Source organism: Triturus cristatus, chromosome 2_2 (genome assembly GCF_964204655.1).
Source record: "Triturus cristatus chromosome 2_2, aTriCri1.1, whole genome shotgun sequence".
NCBI lineage: Eukaryota > Metazoa > Chordata > Amphibia > Caudata > Salamandridae > Triturus > Triturus cristatus.
The window spans coordinates 1,170,110,201-1,170,126,228 of NC_140582.1; the positions used below are offsets into that span (position 1 = coordinate 1,170,110,201).

The 16,028-nt window shown below is 50.8% G+C and overlaps 1 protein-coding gene across 4 annotated transcripts in view; it reads left to right on the forward strand.

Annotated features, from left to right (window-relative positions):
- ZNF638 (zinc finger protein 638) overlaps positions 1 to 16,028 on the forward strand; it is a 994,232-nt gene that overhangs the window by 442,396 nt on the left and 535,808 nt on the right. For all 4 annotated transcript variants that reach the window (XM_085642741.1, XM_085642742.1, XM_085642740.1 and 1 more), the window contains one exon: positions 616 to 744. In XM_085642741.1, the coding sequence (XP_085498867.1) occupies positions 616 to 744 (129 nt within the window). The remainder of the gene's footprint in view (positions 1 to 615; positions 745 to 16,028) is intronic.

Below are 16,028 nucleotides of genomic sequence, written 5' to 3' on the forward strand. Positions count from 1 at the left end.
TTGGGGCACATGGACTTGCCTTAATCGCACATAGGTGCGGGCGTGCAGTATTTTCTCTTAAATGTTTTTTAGGCTTGCACATGCTGAGAGTCCAGATGCTTAGAGTGCTAAACTGCAAGATCGTGCCCAGACTTGATTGTTTTCACCTTCAGAGGGTTTTTAGACCCAATTTCCAGGAAGGACATGTATATTTAGCTAACATGTACATATGAAAGTCGGACTCTGGTGCAGCCCTCCTAGACCTAGTTTGGCCTTTCCTCCCGTAAAGTAAGCCTTGATTGTTCATCTGTGCCGATAGGAGAGATGTGGTCATCTCATTTGAGTGCAATGGAATAGTATACTACCCATCACCTAATGAATTTCAAACCTCAGGACACTGCCTGAAATTGAGTAATACTTTGTGAATCCTTCCTTATTTTGAAGGATTGACTGAGGCTTCCAGAATTGTCATTTTCTTTTAGTTCCCTGTTTAATTTTCACTTTGGGAAGGAAGAATTTGTGTGGATGTTTCTAAGAGCTTTATTTTAAAGAAAAGTAAATTAACTGAGTACAGAAGTGAGAAATTGTAATAAAATCATATTTCAAACTTAATTTTTCTTTTCATTGTTATAAAAGGCTTACCTACAAATGTCACAGTCTTGTGCCGAGTCCATGATTAAGTTTTATACTGTGTTCCCGATGTCACTTGCTGGAAAACAGCTGTCCATTAAGCTGGTGCCGAAATACAAAAGTATAAAAGATGTGGTAAGTGTGTCCTTTTTACTTTTATTGTATTTGAGGTATTTATTTAACACTGTATTGATACCAAAACCCCATTGAAAGATCATCCTTTCTTTGCTCCACTGCCTATATACATATGATTTTATGTATCTGTTGCATTTTACTTTGAGCCTGCCACCATTTTACTAAATGAAGTAATCTAGATTTTATTTGATCAGAGCGTCCTGCAGGAATAGGATTCGCATGGCGTCGGGCGCACTGTAGCTTTCAGTGGGGTGTCTCCAGTTTGCAAACACACTGCAGGCTTGGGGACGAAGGTTTCCTGGGTGCGACCACCACTTTGATAGGTAAGTTGGGCAGTTAGGAGTTGTTTAGTCACTGTTTCGGCACACACGGCTGTGTGGTGTCATGTGCAGGGGTGCCTTTTGAGGTCGGATCTTCTTACCAGCTCCTGGTTGCGGTTTATTTCTGGATTTAGGCTGCAGGCGTCAGCTGTAGGCTTGAGGCATGTCAAGAGTCGCTGTATCTCTGGTCCGGATCGCCGGGGTGGCCTCCTTGTGGTGTTTGCTCACTCAAGCTCGCGCCATGGTCGGTGGCTGCAGAGTGGGCCGGATTTGCGGTGTCTGGCTGGAGCCAGAGGTTGCAGATCAACAAATCACGGGAGACAAAGTCTTTTTGTTTGAAGGTAGGTTGGTCCTTCAGGGTTTTCGAGGTTGCTGGCTGCAGGACACACGGGGATTTCACAGGAGCAGGTTCTAAGGGGAGACAGGCCGGTAGGGTGGGGCCAAGTCAGGGGGCGTCTCTGGTTACCTGCTGCACGGCTGTTCGGTCCATCTTCCTCTCTTGTTTGGATCTTAGGAAGCAGGGTACAGGGGTGCCCCTAAATACTAGATTAATGGGAGAAAAAAGTAGGTAAAAGGCAGGGACCAATGGGTCCCTTCCGTGGGGTGGGTACACCCCCTATATCACCCACCAGTTGGAGGGGGGCATAAGCCTGTCACTGGTTGGCTGAGGGGTCCCCCCCCCCCCCCCCCAAAGTGGGGGTCAGAACCAGTAAGGACCAGTTGCTGAAAGCATCAAGTGGCCTTATGAAGCTCACAAAGGCGGCAAGCCTTTGAAGCTTCCCCTTTGTGAACCCTGCCCATCCTGGGGGAGGATGGTTGCTACCTTGTCCCAGGTTGTGCATTGTTTCACAAGCAGGTACCCACACCTTCAATCCAAACGCAAGCTCTGCAGTGAACTTGCCAGGACTATTTGCATACGCCTTTCCACCTCTCCCACTACTTCCATTAGTGCTCAGAAAACTCACAGACCTCTCACATGATACTAATATTTCCTACATAAGCTCGACAATTATGGTTTTCAACACTCCTGGAAGTGTCTTTAGTCACACACAATAAGCTTCACCTAGACCTTCTCACACAGCACGGAACACTAAGACATCCCAATGGTTCGAGGCATGTGGGCTGCTGAATTCATATCTGTGCATAGATCGCCGCCTAGTGTTGGGTCCGGATGTTTGCACGTTGTTGTCCTGGAAGAGTCTTCGAAGTATCCTGGGATAGGTGACTCCTCCCCTGGACTACAGTGCGCATGGGCATCCTCTCCATCCTCAGATTGTTTTTTTCCGCCATTGGGTTCGGATGTGCTATCTTGACTCAAGTTAGGAATAAATATTTTCGAGGCCAAAAGGCCTTTAGTTCGCGTCGGTACTGTTTCTCAATCGGTATCGATAGACTCTTTGTTAGTTTACTAACTTCTAGATCCAACTTTTCACATCTTACCTGACCATCGGCCCGAAATCGACGATGGAATCGAGGACACCATTCAAGAGGTGTCCGGTATGCAATGCGAAATATCCCCACATCGACGTCCATCCGGTGTGCAACAAATGCCTTTCGCCGGATCACGACGAATCTACATGCATGGCCTGTGCCCGGTTCCGATCCAAGAAGACTCTACGGAACAGACGAGCGGCGAGGCTCGAAGCACAGCACGCGGCACCGGCCCCGGCCGACATCTTCAACGCCGAGACCGAAGATGTCGAAGAATTAGGGGACCTACCCTCCAGTCCCGCTCCCGAACATGACTCCGGATCGGAAGACGTAGACGAAACACTCTTTCACAAAGATGAAGACGACACCGAGGTAGGAGACTACAATGAGGCCTTGGGGGCCGAAGAGAGTAGCTCCGGTGACGAGCAAGGCCTACCCGTTCAGACTGAAGAGAGCCCAGTGCAACAGTCTATGGCTCCGGTCGAGGGATCGCCTTCGGGCCTTACCCAAGACCTATCCCGCAGTTCTTCGGCCCCGCCCTCGGGCCCGGCCTCGGACATTCAGCGGCAGCCATTAATGCCCAAACCAGCTGGTTTCCCCTCTTCGAAACCGAAACCGAAAGTGGCGCTGGTCGGATCGAGGCCTTCCACACCTTCGACGCCATCGAAACGCGTCGGCACCGAGCGCACCAAGCGCGACTTCGGTGCCGAACTCGAAGCGGCCGACGTCGGAGTCGGCATACGGAAAAAGGCCTTCGGTGCCCCCGCACCTGTTCGGCTCCAGGCACCGACGCAATCAACTCCGACCCTAAAGGTCAAACTGCCTGCTGCGTCTCACATCGCTTCGACGGCAACACCAAAGCCTCATGCATCGAAGACGTCGACGGCCATGCCCGCCCCTCGACTCGATGACCCACCGGCGCCGGAAAAGTCCACGGCCGCCTCTACAGAACCGGTCGGCGCTAAAGACTCGAGGGCGCTCCAGACGCGACCCGTTGCGGCGCAGAGCAACAAAACCAAGACAGTCCTCAAGGACACGTCGGGCTCCGAGCCAATAAAAGCTCCGGCAGCCTCTTCGGCGCCAGCCAACATTACTTTTGGCCTGCCACCAGCCACGACCCCGAAACTGTCCCAAATCAGGACACGGGTCACACACACCACGGTCACACCTGCAGACCGCTCTGATGAGACGTCTCCATCACATCTCATCGACTCCGACACCGGCAGGATGATTATCCACAAACGGAGGATAACTTCGGAGCCAGCTTTGGACTCCTTCCGGATCCCACTAAAATGAAAGCTGCCTGTGGTTTCAGAACCTGTTCTTTACGAACCTTTCCACTCACCCTACCAGGATCCACAATCCTTCTCTCCCACACACTCCGACACGGATGCGTTGGAAGACTACATGGGTGAACAAGTCCCCTACCACAGAGACATGGACCCTGCCGACCAGCAGGACCCTGATCAAGCTTGGGATGACCCTGTGGACCCAGGTGCACCTCTAGATGCACAGGACCCGCAACTCTATGGAGCAAAAACATCTCCCACAGAAGACACTGCAGCGTTCAACGCTCTAATTGAACGTGCTGCGGCCAATCATGGAGTGCAGCTTCACTCTGACATTGTCGAGGACGACTTTCTTATGGACACTTTCGCATTCTCAGAAAGGCATGTAAAGACTTTGCCCATGTTGAAAGGGGTCCTCAAACCAGCCAAGGACATCTTCAAGGAACCCACCAGGGCAAGGGTGATAAACCCCAGGAGCGACAAAAAATACAGATCAGCGCCTGGGGACCCTACTTACATCAGAGGCCAATTACCTCTAGACTCCATTGTCGTTGCGAATGCTCGCAAGAGGGCACACTCGCAAACGACAGTTGACGCTCCTCCCCCGGACAAAGAGTCCAAGGTGTTAAAGACCTCTGGCAAGCGAATTGCCGCCCAGGCAGCTAACATATGGCGTATAGCCAATACTCAAGCGCTCCTCGCTCGCTACGATAGAGCGCACTACGACACATTAGAGCAACTACTCCAACATCTCCCTGACCAATTCAAAGAAGGTGCAGAGATCCTCATCGGGGAGGGACAGCTCCTCACAAACGCATCCATCAAGTGTGCGCTGGATGCCGCAGACACAGCTGCCAGGGCCATAAACTCTAGCGTCATGCTGCGACGACATGCCTGGTTGCGAATCTCCGGATTCAAACCAGAGGTGCAAAATAACATACTCAACCAGCCTGTCAACCCCGACTATTTATTCGGCCCGGAGGTTGACACCACTCTAGAGAAAATAAAAAAGGACACGGACACTGCAAAGTCCATGGGGGCTCTCCAGACTCAGTCCTTTCGGAGCGGCTCCTTTCGTCGCCCCGGAAATAAAGGAGCAGGTAGAGGACAGGGGTCACAGCAAACATACAACAAGGGCAATACACAAACCACCTACGATAAAAACACCCGGGGTGGATATCGTGGCTCCAGTACAAAAGGCAGAGGACGCGGCTACGGCAACACCAGGTCCTCCCCCAAGAACAAGCAGTGACGCCCTCTCCCTTCCTCCCGACCACCTAACACCTGTCGGGGGAAGGCTACAGAGGTTCCTGTCCACGTGGAACTCCATCACCACGGACAGGTGGTTTAAAGATATTGTCGAATACGGTTACTGCCTAGAACTAACCTCCACTCCACCCACAATTCCTCCAAAAAACAGTCCTATGTCCTCAGAGCACTTAACGCTCTTACAGCAGGAGGTGCAAAGTATGCTTCTAAAAGGCGCAATAGAGGTCGTACCCGTCCACTAGCAAGGTACGGGGGTGTACTCCCTGTACTTTTTAATACCAAAAAAGGACGGGTCTCTCAGACCTATATTAGACCTGAGACCCCTGAACAGATGCATTCTTTCCGAGCATTTCCACATGCTCACTCTACAGCAAGTCCTTCCGCTTCTCAGGCAGGGAGACTTCCTGGCTACACTGGACCTCAAGGATGCGTATTTCCATATACCCATTCACCCCTCACACACAAAATACCTCCGGTTCACTGTCCAGGGGCAGCACTACCAATTCAAAGTCCTACCCTTCGGCGTGACAACAGCACCCAGGGTTTTCACAAAGTGCCTAGCTACTGTGGCAGCACATCTACGGAGGCAGCACATACACGTCTACCCCTACCTGGACGACTGGCTCGTTCAAGCAAAGTCAGCCCAGCAATGTGCCAGCCACATGTCCCGCACCATTCACCTCCTTCACAGTCTGGGATTCTCACTAAATTACCCAAAATCCCATCTCCAGCCCGCACACGTAAAACAGTACCTAGGTGCGACTATAGACACTCTGGCGGCCACAGCTCAGCCAAATTTAGTGAGGATCAACAGCATGCAAATGCTGATTCCCAAGTTCAAACCCCAACACTCCCTTCCGGCGCGAGTGTTCATGCAGTTGATAGGCATGATGGCCTCCTGCATTTTCATAGTCCCGCACGCGAGATTACATATGCGCCCGCTTCAGGAGTGCTTAGCACGTCAGTGGAATCAGGCTCACGGACAGCTGAAAGACCTAGTGTTGGTGAGCGGTCGGGCATTCAACTCTCTGCATTGGTGGAATCCACAAAACCTTTGCAAGGGCCGACCGTTCCAAGAGCCTGTTCCACAGATAATACTGACAGCGGACGCGTCTCTCCAGGGATGGGGAGCTCATGTACTCCACTACACAGTGCAGGGACTATGGACAACACAACAGAAGAAGATGCACATCAACCTTCTGGAACTGATGGCAATCTTCCTAGCTATGAAAGCATTCAAAGTACATCTGTGCAACAAGGTCGTGTTGATCCGGACGGACAACATGACCGCAATGTACTACATACAGAAACAGGGAGGAACACACTCTCCACAGTTGTCTCATCTGGCTCAGAGCATGTGGAAGTGGGCCATTCAGAGGAACATGTTCCTCATGGCAGAACACCTCCCCGGCAAGGACAACCAGATGGCGGATCTGCTCAGCAGACACAGCCACCAGATGCACGAGTGGGAGTTACACCCATCAGTACTCCAGCCGTACTTCCAGCAGTGGGGTCATCCGGAGATAGACCTGTTCGCCACAAGCGAAAACGCAAAATGCCAAAGCTTTGCCGCCAGGTTCCCACATCCGCAGTCGCAGGGCAATGCGATATGGATGAACTGGTCCGGCAGATTTGCGTACGCTTTTCCCCCAGCACCACTGATACCGCTGGTGGCTCGCAAACTCAGACAACACTCACTGACACTCGTCCTGGTTGCTCCAACGTGGGCACGCCAGCCATGGTACACCACTTTTCTCGAACTTTCCGTGGTGCCGCATCAAAGGCTGCGGATCAAACCCGCGCATTTGACGCAGAACCATGGAGACATTCAGCACCCAGATCCGCAACAGCTGAACCTGGCAATCTGGCTCCTGAAGTCCTAGAGTTTGGCTACCTAAACCTGCCACCTGACTGCATGGACATCATTAAGGAAGCCAGGAGACCAACTACCAGAGCTTGCTATGCAGCCAAATGGAAGAGGTTCGTCATTTATTGCAATAATAATGACATTAACCCGCTAGACGCATCCATACAAAACATAATTTGTTATCTATTACACCTATACAGATGCAATCTGGCGTACACCTCTATACGCGTCCATTTGACCGCCATATCAGCCTATCTGCAGACCAGGCAGCACCTCTCTATTCAGAGTGCCTGCCATCAAAGCATTCTTGGAAGGCCTCAAACGAGTCATTCCTCCAAGCCACCCACCGGCTCCAATGTGGAACCTCAACTTGGTCCTCACACGCCTGATGGGTCCACCCTTTGAACCTATACACTCATGCGAGCTTCAATTCATTACCTGGAAAGTAGCTTTCCCAGTAGCGATCACTTCTTTAAGAAGAGTTAGTGAACTCCAGGCACTAACCATTCAAGAGCCATTTATACAGGTTCACGCCAACAGGGTCGTACTACGTACCAACCCAAAATTCATGCCCAAGGTAATATCGCAGTTCCACATGAATCAAAATATTGAACTGCCTGTTTTCTTCCAAAACCCACAGACTGTCGCAGAAAGAGCACTCCATACACTAGATGTAAGGAGGGCCATAATATACTACATCGACAGGACTAAAGCCTTTTGGAAGACAAAACAACTTTTCGTTGCCTTTGCCCCACACCACAAAGGTAACGCTATCTCCAAAGCAGGTATAGCCAGATTGATCGTTAAATGTATTCAAATTTGCTATCAAAAGGCTAAACGCACATTAACGATTCCCCCACGAGCCCACTCAACACGTAAGTTAGGGGCCTCCATGGCTTTTCTAGGAAACATTCCCCTGCATGATGTATGTAGAGCAGCCACCTGGTCCACTACACACACATTTACAAAACACTATTGTGTAGATGTGTAATCAAAACAGCAGGCAGCTGTAGGACAGGCTGTTCTCAAAACTCTTTTTCAGACCGCTGCAGCTGGCACGGGTAGCCGCCGCTAATAGAGGGCACTGCTATGTATTCTATGCACAGATATGAATTCAGCAGCCCACATGCCTCGAACTGAATATGCTACTTACCAGTATGCATCTGTTCTTGGCATGTAGGGCTGCTGACATTCATATCGCCCTCCCTCCTCCCTGGCGCCTGTAGCAGCTGCAGCTCTCAGAATTACTGTAAGCATGGTCATCACTTTCTATATCTACTCCATCACTGCCACAATGGCGAAAAACAATCTGAGGATGGAGAGGATGCCCATGCGCACTGTAGTCCAGGGGAGGAGTCACCTATCCCAGGATACTTCGAAGACTCTTCCAGGACAACAACGTGCAAACATCCGGACCCAACACTAGGCGGCGATCTATGCACAGATATGAATGTCAGCAGCACTACATGCCAAGAACAGATGCATACTGGTAAGTAGCATATTCAAAATCAATCTTGCAATTTGGCTCCTTAAGTCTTATCATTTGGCTACTTAATTGTGCCTCAGGAATGTATGAACATTCTTAACGAGGCTCCTAAACGAACTACAAGACAATGTAATGCAGCAAAATGGAAACGCTTTATGTTCTGTCAGAAACAAAATGTTGACCTGCTTCAGGCAAAAGTAAAAACACTTATTTGAAACCTATTGCATTTACAAACTGCAGGATTAGCATATATTTCTAAAAGATTACATCTTGCAGCTATTGCAGCATGTTTCCAAAATAGACGATACATATCGGTGTTTAAAATTCTTGTTATAAAGGCTGTTATGGAGGGACTTAAAAGAATAGCTCCTCCTAGACTTTCACCTGCCCCAGCATGCAACTTAAACATTGTCCTAACTAGATTAATGGTTTGTGAGAAAGTGCCATCTTTCTTACATGGTATGCCCCCACTTTTTGGTGTATTGCTTATGTACTTTGGCAGGAGCCCTGGGCACACTCAGTCAATCAGGTACGCAGGGCCTATGTTTCTTCTCTAAAACTGTGTTGAAGCCTAAACCCAATTGGCATCTCTGGCCACATGTCAGCCCCTGGTAAATGGTACACTAGGTACCCAGGGCCTTGTGACCAGAGCAGGCCCCTAAGGGCTGCAGCACTTATTTTGCCACCCTTAGAGGCCCTGTACCCTGACACACACACACTGCCCTTGCAGGGCGAGTGTTACACATCCCTGTGTGCCATGCCCACCACCTACACTGCCATGGCATACATCAGCCACCCCTCTAGTTGGATGCCCTATGCCAATGGTGGGGGCACAGGAGCAGGAGCCATGTGCCCCTACAGTACCCATGTCCATTCTTGGGCACTAAGTGCAGTGCTGCCATTTAAGAGTACATGGTGCTGAGAGCTCGTCAAACACGAACTCCACAGCACCATAATGGCAACACTGAAGACTGGGAAGTTTGGTATCAAACTTCTCAGCACATTAAACCCACACTGATGCCAGTGTGGGATTTAATGTACCAAGCACCCCAGAGGGCATCTTTGAGATGCCCCCTAAAACCTAACCTACAATCCACGTCTGTTCGGAGGCTGCCTAGGCTACCACACAACAGACATGTTGCTGGACCCCTGGGTAGGAGAGCCCCTGCTCTCCTGAGCCTGCAACAATGCACATCCTGGGCGAGGTGCTAAATCTCCTCCCCCAGGATGGGCAGGGGGTAGCTTCAAAGGCATGCCGCCTCTGTGAGCTTCCCCAGGCCACTGCAACCCCTCCTCTGGCGGGAAGCTTGGCCGGAAACCCCAAATAAGGACAGGGGATGTGCCAGCCTGCCAACCCCACCCCTCAGGTGGGGGAGGGGAGGTGAAACACATCTCCGGGCTCTCGCCATCTTGAAGATGGGAAGCCCTGCCCGTTCAGGACTAGGCTACTGCCCCCCTCACACAGGAGAGAGGCAGGATAGGGGGTGTACCCACCCCAGGGCAGAGACCCATTGGTCCCTGCCCTTCACCTACCTGTAACTCCCCTAAATCTAGTAATTAGGGGCACCCTGAACCTTCCTATTCCAGATTCCAAAATCCGAAGAAGAGCTAGGAGAAAGAAGACCTGCCCTGCAGCTGCTAAGAAGACACCAACTGCTTTGGCCCTACCCCTACCAGCCTGTCGACCCTCGAACCTGCTCCAAACCGGCATCTCTTGTGGCCAGCAACCTAACAAACCCCGGAGGACCTGGCTACCTTTTGACTCTAAACCCCTGGGACTCCCATGAGTAGAGGCTCTACTCAAAATCTACTTCTAATCCCTGGCAACAGCCCGGAATTGCAAACCCTTCACTCTGCACCCGCCAAGCCTGGCCTGTGCCGGAGTGAACAAAGACCACGAGGACGACCCCACGGCGACACGGACCCTGAGTACGGCACCCAAGGACCTCCCTCAACACTCCTGAAGAAGCCTGCAGCCTCAGAACCAGGTGCCCCCCCCTCCCCCCCCCCCCCCCCCAAACACGACCAACAGAGGGTAAGCTTTCCCAACACCAAAAGGCACCCGTGCACCCTGTGCCTCGTGGCCCCCTGTGCCCAATCCCGGGGTACCTACCTATCCTCTAACTACCCAACTTGCGTCTAGAAGTGGTGGTGGCACCTGAAGAATCTTTGTCCCCGAGCTTGCAGTCTTTTTCTAAACCGGAGATTTCCAATTGAAATCAATAGTGCTCCCGAAGGCTCAAAAGCACCCTGCACCCCGCCGCTAGAGTGGCCCTGGCAGTGCAACCTCTACACCCATCTACTTCCCCACTTGCCCTGAGTAAGTGACCAGGATCCCAGCTCCCACAGCCACGTGGCCTGCTAGTCAACGGCCACCAACCAAGGGCCCCATACCTCTCATAGGATAATATTGGGCCTAACTCTCTCTGCACCTGGCCGCCCTTGTTCCGCTGAGGATGAACCAACTGTACCTACCTGACCCTCGGAGTCCCCTGAGTCTATGCCCAGAACCTTAACTCTGCCTGTCGAGTACTTAACTTTAAACCGATAACTCAATTTTCTCCATAGGTTAACATTGACTGGCTTTTCCTGAAATTTCTTCCAAGTGTGGACTTTTCAAAACTTAAAATATTCACCAAAAATCAGCAGAGTAACAAACGAAAATACTCACCTGCTCTTAGGTGAGCTCCCAGTGCTGGATCTTGGTGCCCAGTAACCCAATGTTCGAGGCATATGAGCTGCAGATCACACACTTAGGATAGTAGATCGCCATCCGGTGTTGGGCTCGGATGCTTGCAGGTTGTTGTTGTCTGCGGAAGAAGTCTTTGGTCACTAGATAGGTGACTCCTCCCTTGGACTACAGTGCGAATGGGCATCCACTCCAGCCTCAGATTGTTTTTTTCCGCCATTTGGTTCGGATGTAACTTTTCCACTCCGGTTGAAAATCTCAAATACAAGCTTCTAACTACATCGAAGCACCTTCACTCAACATCTAATTCAACGGCTCGATTCCGGATGTCGACGCGGGTGGTTGGGCCTATCCACGCCGTGAGGCCTACGGCTCATGGAAAGGACGCCGTTTAAAAAATTCCCCCAGTGTGAAGCAAAATTTCCGCACAGTGACCATCACAAAGTCTGCAACCTGTGCCTATCACCGGAACACGACGAAGCCAGCTGTCCATCGTGCGCAGCATTTCGATCCAAAAAGACCATTCGGGATCGAAGAGCTCGACGCCATATCATGGCACACAAACCAGCCCTGGAACCAGAAAACATCTTTGAGGGTCCCAATGTCCCGGAAGAAGGTTCCGAGGAACTTCAAATCATCTCAGAAGCAGACGACCCATTACTCCTGGGCAACGCGCGAGTACCTCTGCCCCGGCCCCATCCCCTCCAAAACCAAAAACATTGGTCAAGACTTCGCCAGCTGGCCACAGTCGAGACCGAAAACACCCTTCAGAAGCCCTGCCTCCGGACTCTGCTCCGAAGAAACATAAGCCTTCCGGTGGCACGGGCCCGAGCAAGCCGCATGTAATTGTACCTTCGGCACCGAAATCAGATCCAAAACCCTCGGCACCGAAAACATCGAGGCCCATAGATATACAGGCACCGTAACTTCCCAAGCCGAAAGACTTAACTTCGGCACCGAAACCTTTATCGGCACCGAAACCACCGGCTAAGGACTATAATACACCTCCTAAAGCCAAAGACTCGACCGATCAACCAAAACCTCGATCGGAACCGAAAAATTGGCACCAAATTCTGTTCCTGAAGAATAAGAACTTTTCCATCCAGATCCAACACAAAAAAGGATCTATATTAATCCAAAGACTGAACATGTCACTGCAGTGCCATGTACGAAACGGAAACTGGAAAACACCTGACCTAGTTCCTATAAGAAAGGACTCTGCAACATCACCTATTCCTCCTTCCTCTACCATACAACCTTCTACCTCACTCCCTCTGCCTACACCACCCATATCTCTACCATCTCCATCACATACACCACCTCCACAGGATGATGACCTAGGGGGTGGGGGGGATCCTGGTGACCCTAATGATCCGTTCACTGATCCAGATACCGCACCATTGGATGATTTGGCATACCCTCTACCAGATATACCTGACCCTACACCATATCCCTCCAAATCATCACCTCCAGATGACCACCTGGGGTTTGGACATCTAGTAAATAGGGCAGCACTTTACCATGGCGTCACCATGCACTCCGATGCACCTGAGGTAGATTTCCTCTTAGACACGTTTGAACAGTCTCAGCAAACAGTACAAATTCTACCTATGATTAAAGGTGTCACAAAACGCGCCACAGAAGTATTTAAAGACCCCGTCCCGGCCAGGGTGCTTAACCCAAGAATTGAGAAAAAATATAGACCTGCCCCAGAAGATCCTTGTTACATCAAAGGACAGCTCCCTCTGGATTCTTTGGTCGTTTCCAACGCAAAGATACGTGCCAACTTCCAAACCACGGGAGATACACCACCCCCTGACAAAGAATCAAAACTATTAGAAGCCTCGGGCAAACGAGTAGCAGCACAAGCTGCTAATCATTGGCGTATTGCCAACACCCAGGCCCTACTAGCACGCTATGACAGGGCTCACTACGATCAGTTGGAGAATCTGCTATAACACCTGCCAGACCAATACAAGACCCAGGCAAATGACCTTATACAAGAGGGAAAACTCATCTCAAATGCGTCAATTAATGCGCACTTGACGGCGCAGACACCGCCTCTAGAGCAATAAACACAAGTGTACTCCTCAGATGCCATGCCTGGCATTTCAGGCTTTAAGCCAGAAGTACAAAGTACCATACTCAGCCAACCATTTAACCAAGAACAGCTATTTGGGCCAGCAGTAGACCCTGCACTCGAAAAAATGAAAAAAGACACCGAGACTGCTAAGTCCATGGGAGCATTGCAGTCTCCACAACCATGCGACTCCTTTCGGCGCTCCTTCTACAGAGGAGCCTCCAAAAATATGGGAGCAGACACCTCCTCTACCTTCAAAACCTCTCAATAGACATCCCCCAGTAGAGGATATTTTAGAGGAGGATATAGAGGAAATAACACTAAGGGACGAGGTCGAGGCAATACCAACACTCGTACCTCCCCCGCCACAAAACAGTGACTTTCTTCCACTCCCCCCAGACCATTCCACTCCAGTCGGGGGAAGACTCAAACAGTTCCTACCTGTCTGGAACTCCATCACAACAGACAAGTGGGTAAGACAAATTTTCCAGTATGGTTACTGCCTGAAACTCACCACTACCCCCCCCCCCCCCCCCCCCCACTCTACCCAAGCAACGCTATATGTCGCCAGACCATCTCACGCTCCTCAAACAAGAGGTTCTCTCATTGCTTCAAAAACACGCAATAGAACCAGTTCCCTTACAACATCCGGGTACAGGGGTATACTCACTGTACCTCCTAATCCCCAAAAAGGACGTGACTCTAAGACCAATACTCTACCTCAGACCCCTAAATCTGTATATAAACTCAGATCATTTCCATATGATCACTCTTCAACAAGTGCTCCCACTACTCCAACAAGGCGATTTCCTTGCCACACTAGATCTCAAGGACGCTTATTTTCACATTCCCATACATCCTGCTCACAGGAAGTACCTAAGGTTTGTGGTGGACGGACAACACTATCAGTTTAAAGTCCTTCCATTCGGGGTGACCACTGCGCCCAGAGTATTCACCAAATGTCTAGCAGTTGTAGCAGCGCATCTCAGAAGACAACAAATTCATGTCTTCCCGTATCTAGATTACTGGCTAATAAAAGCCAAATCATTCAACAAATGCGTTCTACGCACTCACCAAACTATTCAACTCTTACACAGCTTGGGATTCACAATAAACTATCCCAAATCTCATCTCCAACCCTCTGTGAGAAAGTGGCTCTGTATATACTGTTCCTTAATAGGTACAGGGTGTACAGAGTCCACAGACCCCAAGGGTTTAACAGAGGCTAAAGTTAGATATAACCTTACTCTCTAAAGTGGTAGCCTGGACGAGCAGTAAGGCAGTATCAGAGGACAGTGTAAAGCGTTGGTTGTACACACTCAGTCAGCAAATGGTTCCACACACTCAATAACTGAACTCTAGGCCAATGGTTTATATATAAAAATATATGCTTTTTTCTGTAGTAGGGGATCTCTGTGTATAGTCATAATCTATGAATAGTCCCGCCCATGTGCGGGGACCCCGGAACAATCAAAATATCTCTTAAGCTGTCCCGTATTTGCAAACCTGCAAAGACACTTAAGAGACAGACCAAATAATACAGCCTAATAACAATATGGCTGCACTGGCCAGCACTTCCTCTGAAGTGAACACAAAAGCCAAAATATAGTTTAAATGTCATTTTTATTCACATCTGACATGTTCCTTTATTGTATCACACTCCCTTCACCAAAATCCCTTTAAACAATAGAGAGGAAGGGGTGGACAGACAAGCCCTATAGGCTGTCATTATGTGTCTGCTAAAGGGATACCGTGCCTTTAAGAAACTCTCCAGAGACCCCCGGTATCCCAGGATGCACAGCCAAAGCAAGTTACTTTGAGTTCTTTTTTCCGGCTCCTGCTAGCAGGACCCTGGAGCTTGAGCTCTACCCTTTTGGGTGGATATTTGGACTAAATTTTAGATTTTTGGATAAATAGTGTGTTCATTCGACGTCTAGAGCCTTTCTTTACTGCATCCTGCGTTTTGGTGCAGTTTGCTCACTCTTAGCATGGCTTTATTTGATAAATGCCCTGAGTGTGGAAGAAAAAAGGCCAAGACGGACCCACATGAGGTCTGTATCCTCTGCTTGTCTTCCTCACATGTCCCTGCTACGTGTGCCATCTGCAAGACCTTCTCTAAGAGGACCCTGAGGGACAGGGAGAAGATTCGCCTCCATGGACAGGAGAAGCAGAGGACAGGTGGGACTTCAGGGCATATGGGATCTCATTGCCCTTCCTCTGCCCATGCTTCAGCCACTGGAGGGACCTCCGGGCAGAAACAGCAGCAGAAACGGCACCTACCGGCTGGTAGATCGTGTTCGACGTCGAAGGCGACGACGTCGACGGCGAGAGGTAAAGCACTGGTATGTTCGCCGTCGATCCCGGGGTCGCGGCGTTCTCGACGGTCGACGTCGAGAGGGGCCGGCGAGACCTAGGACTAGGTCGCCGTCGAGGATTCCAAGGTCGACGTCGTACCGAGCCCTGCGATGGATCGACGCCGACGACGCCGAGACACCGGCGACTGCCGTCGAGACGGAGGGGATCGCCGTCGATGCACAGGTCGCCGTCGAGGCACAGGTCGCCGTCGAGGCACAGGTCGCCGTCGAGGCGATGGAGATCGCTGTCGAGGCGAAGGAGGTCGCCGTCGAGGCGAAGGAGGTCGCCGTCGAGGCGAAGGAGGTCGCCGTCGAGGCGAAGGAGGTCGCCGTCGAGGCGAAGGAGGTCGCCGTCGAGGCGAAGGAGGTCGCCGTCGAGGCGAAGGAGGTCGCCGTCGAGGCGAAGGAGGTCGCCGTCGAGGCGAAGGAGGTCGCCGTCCGACGTCGAGGGGCCACCGGTCGACGTCGAGGGGGCGCCGGACGGCGAAAAGACGCCGGA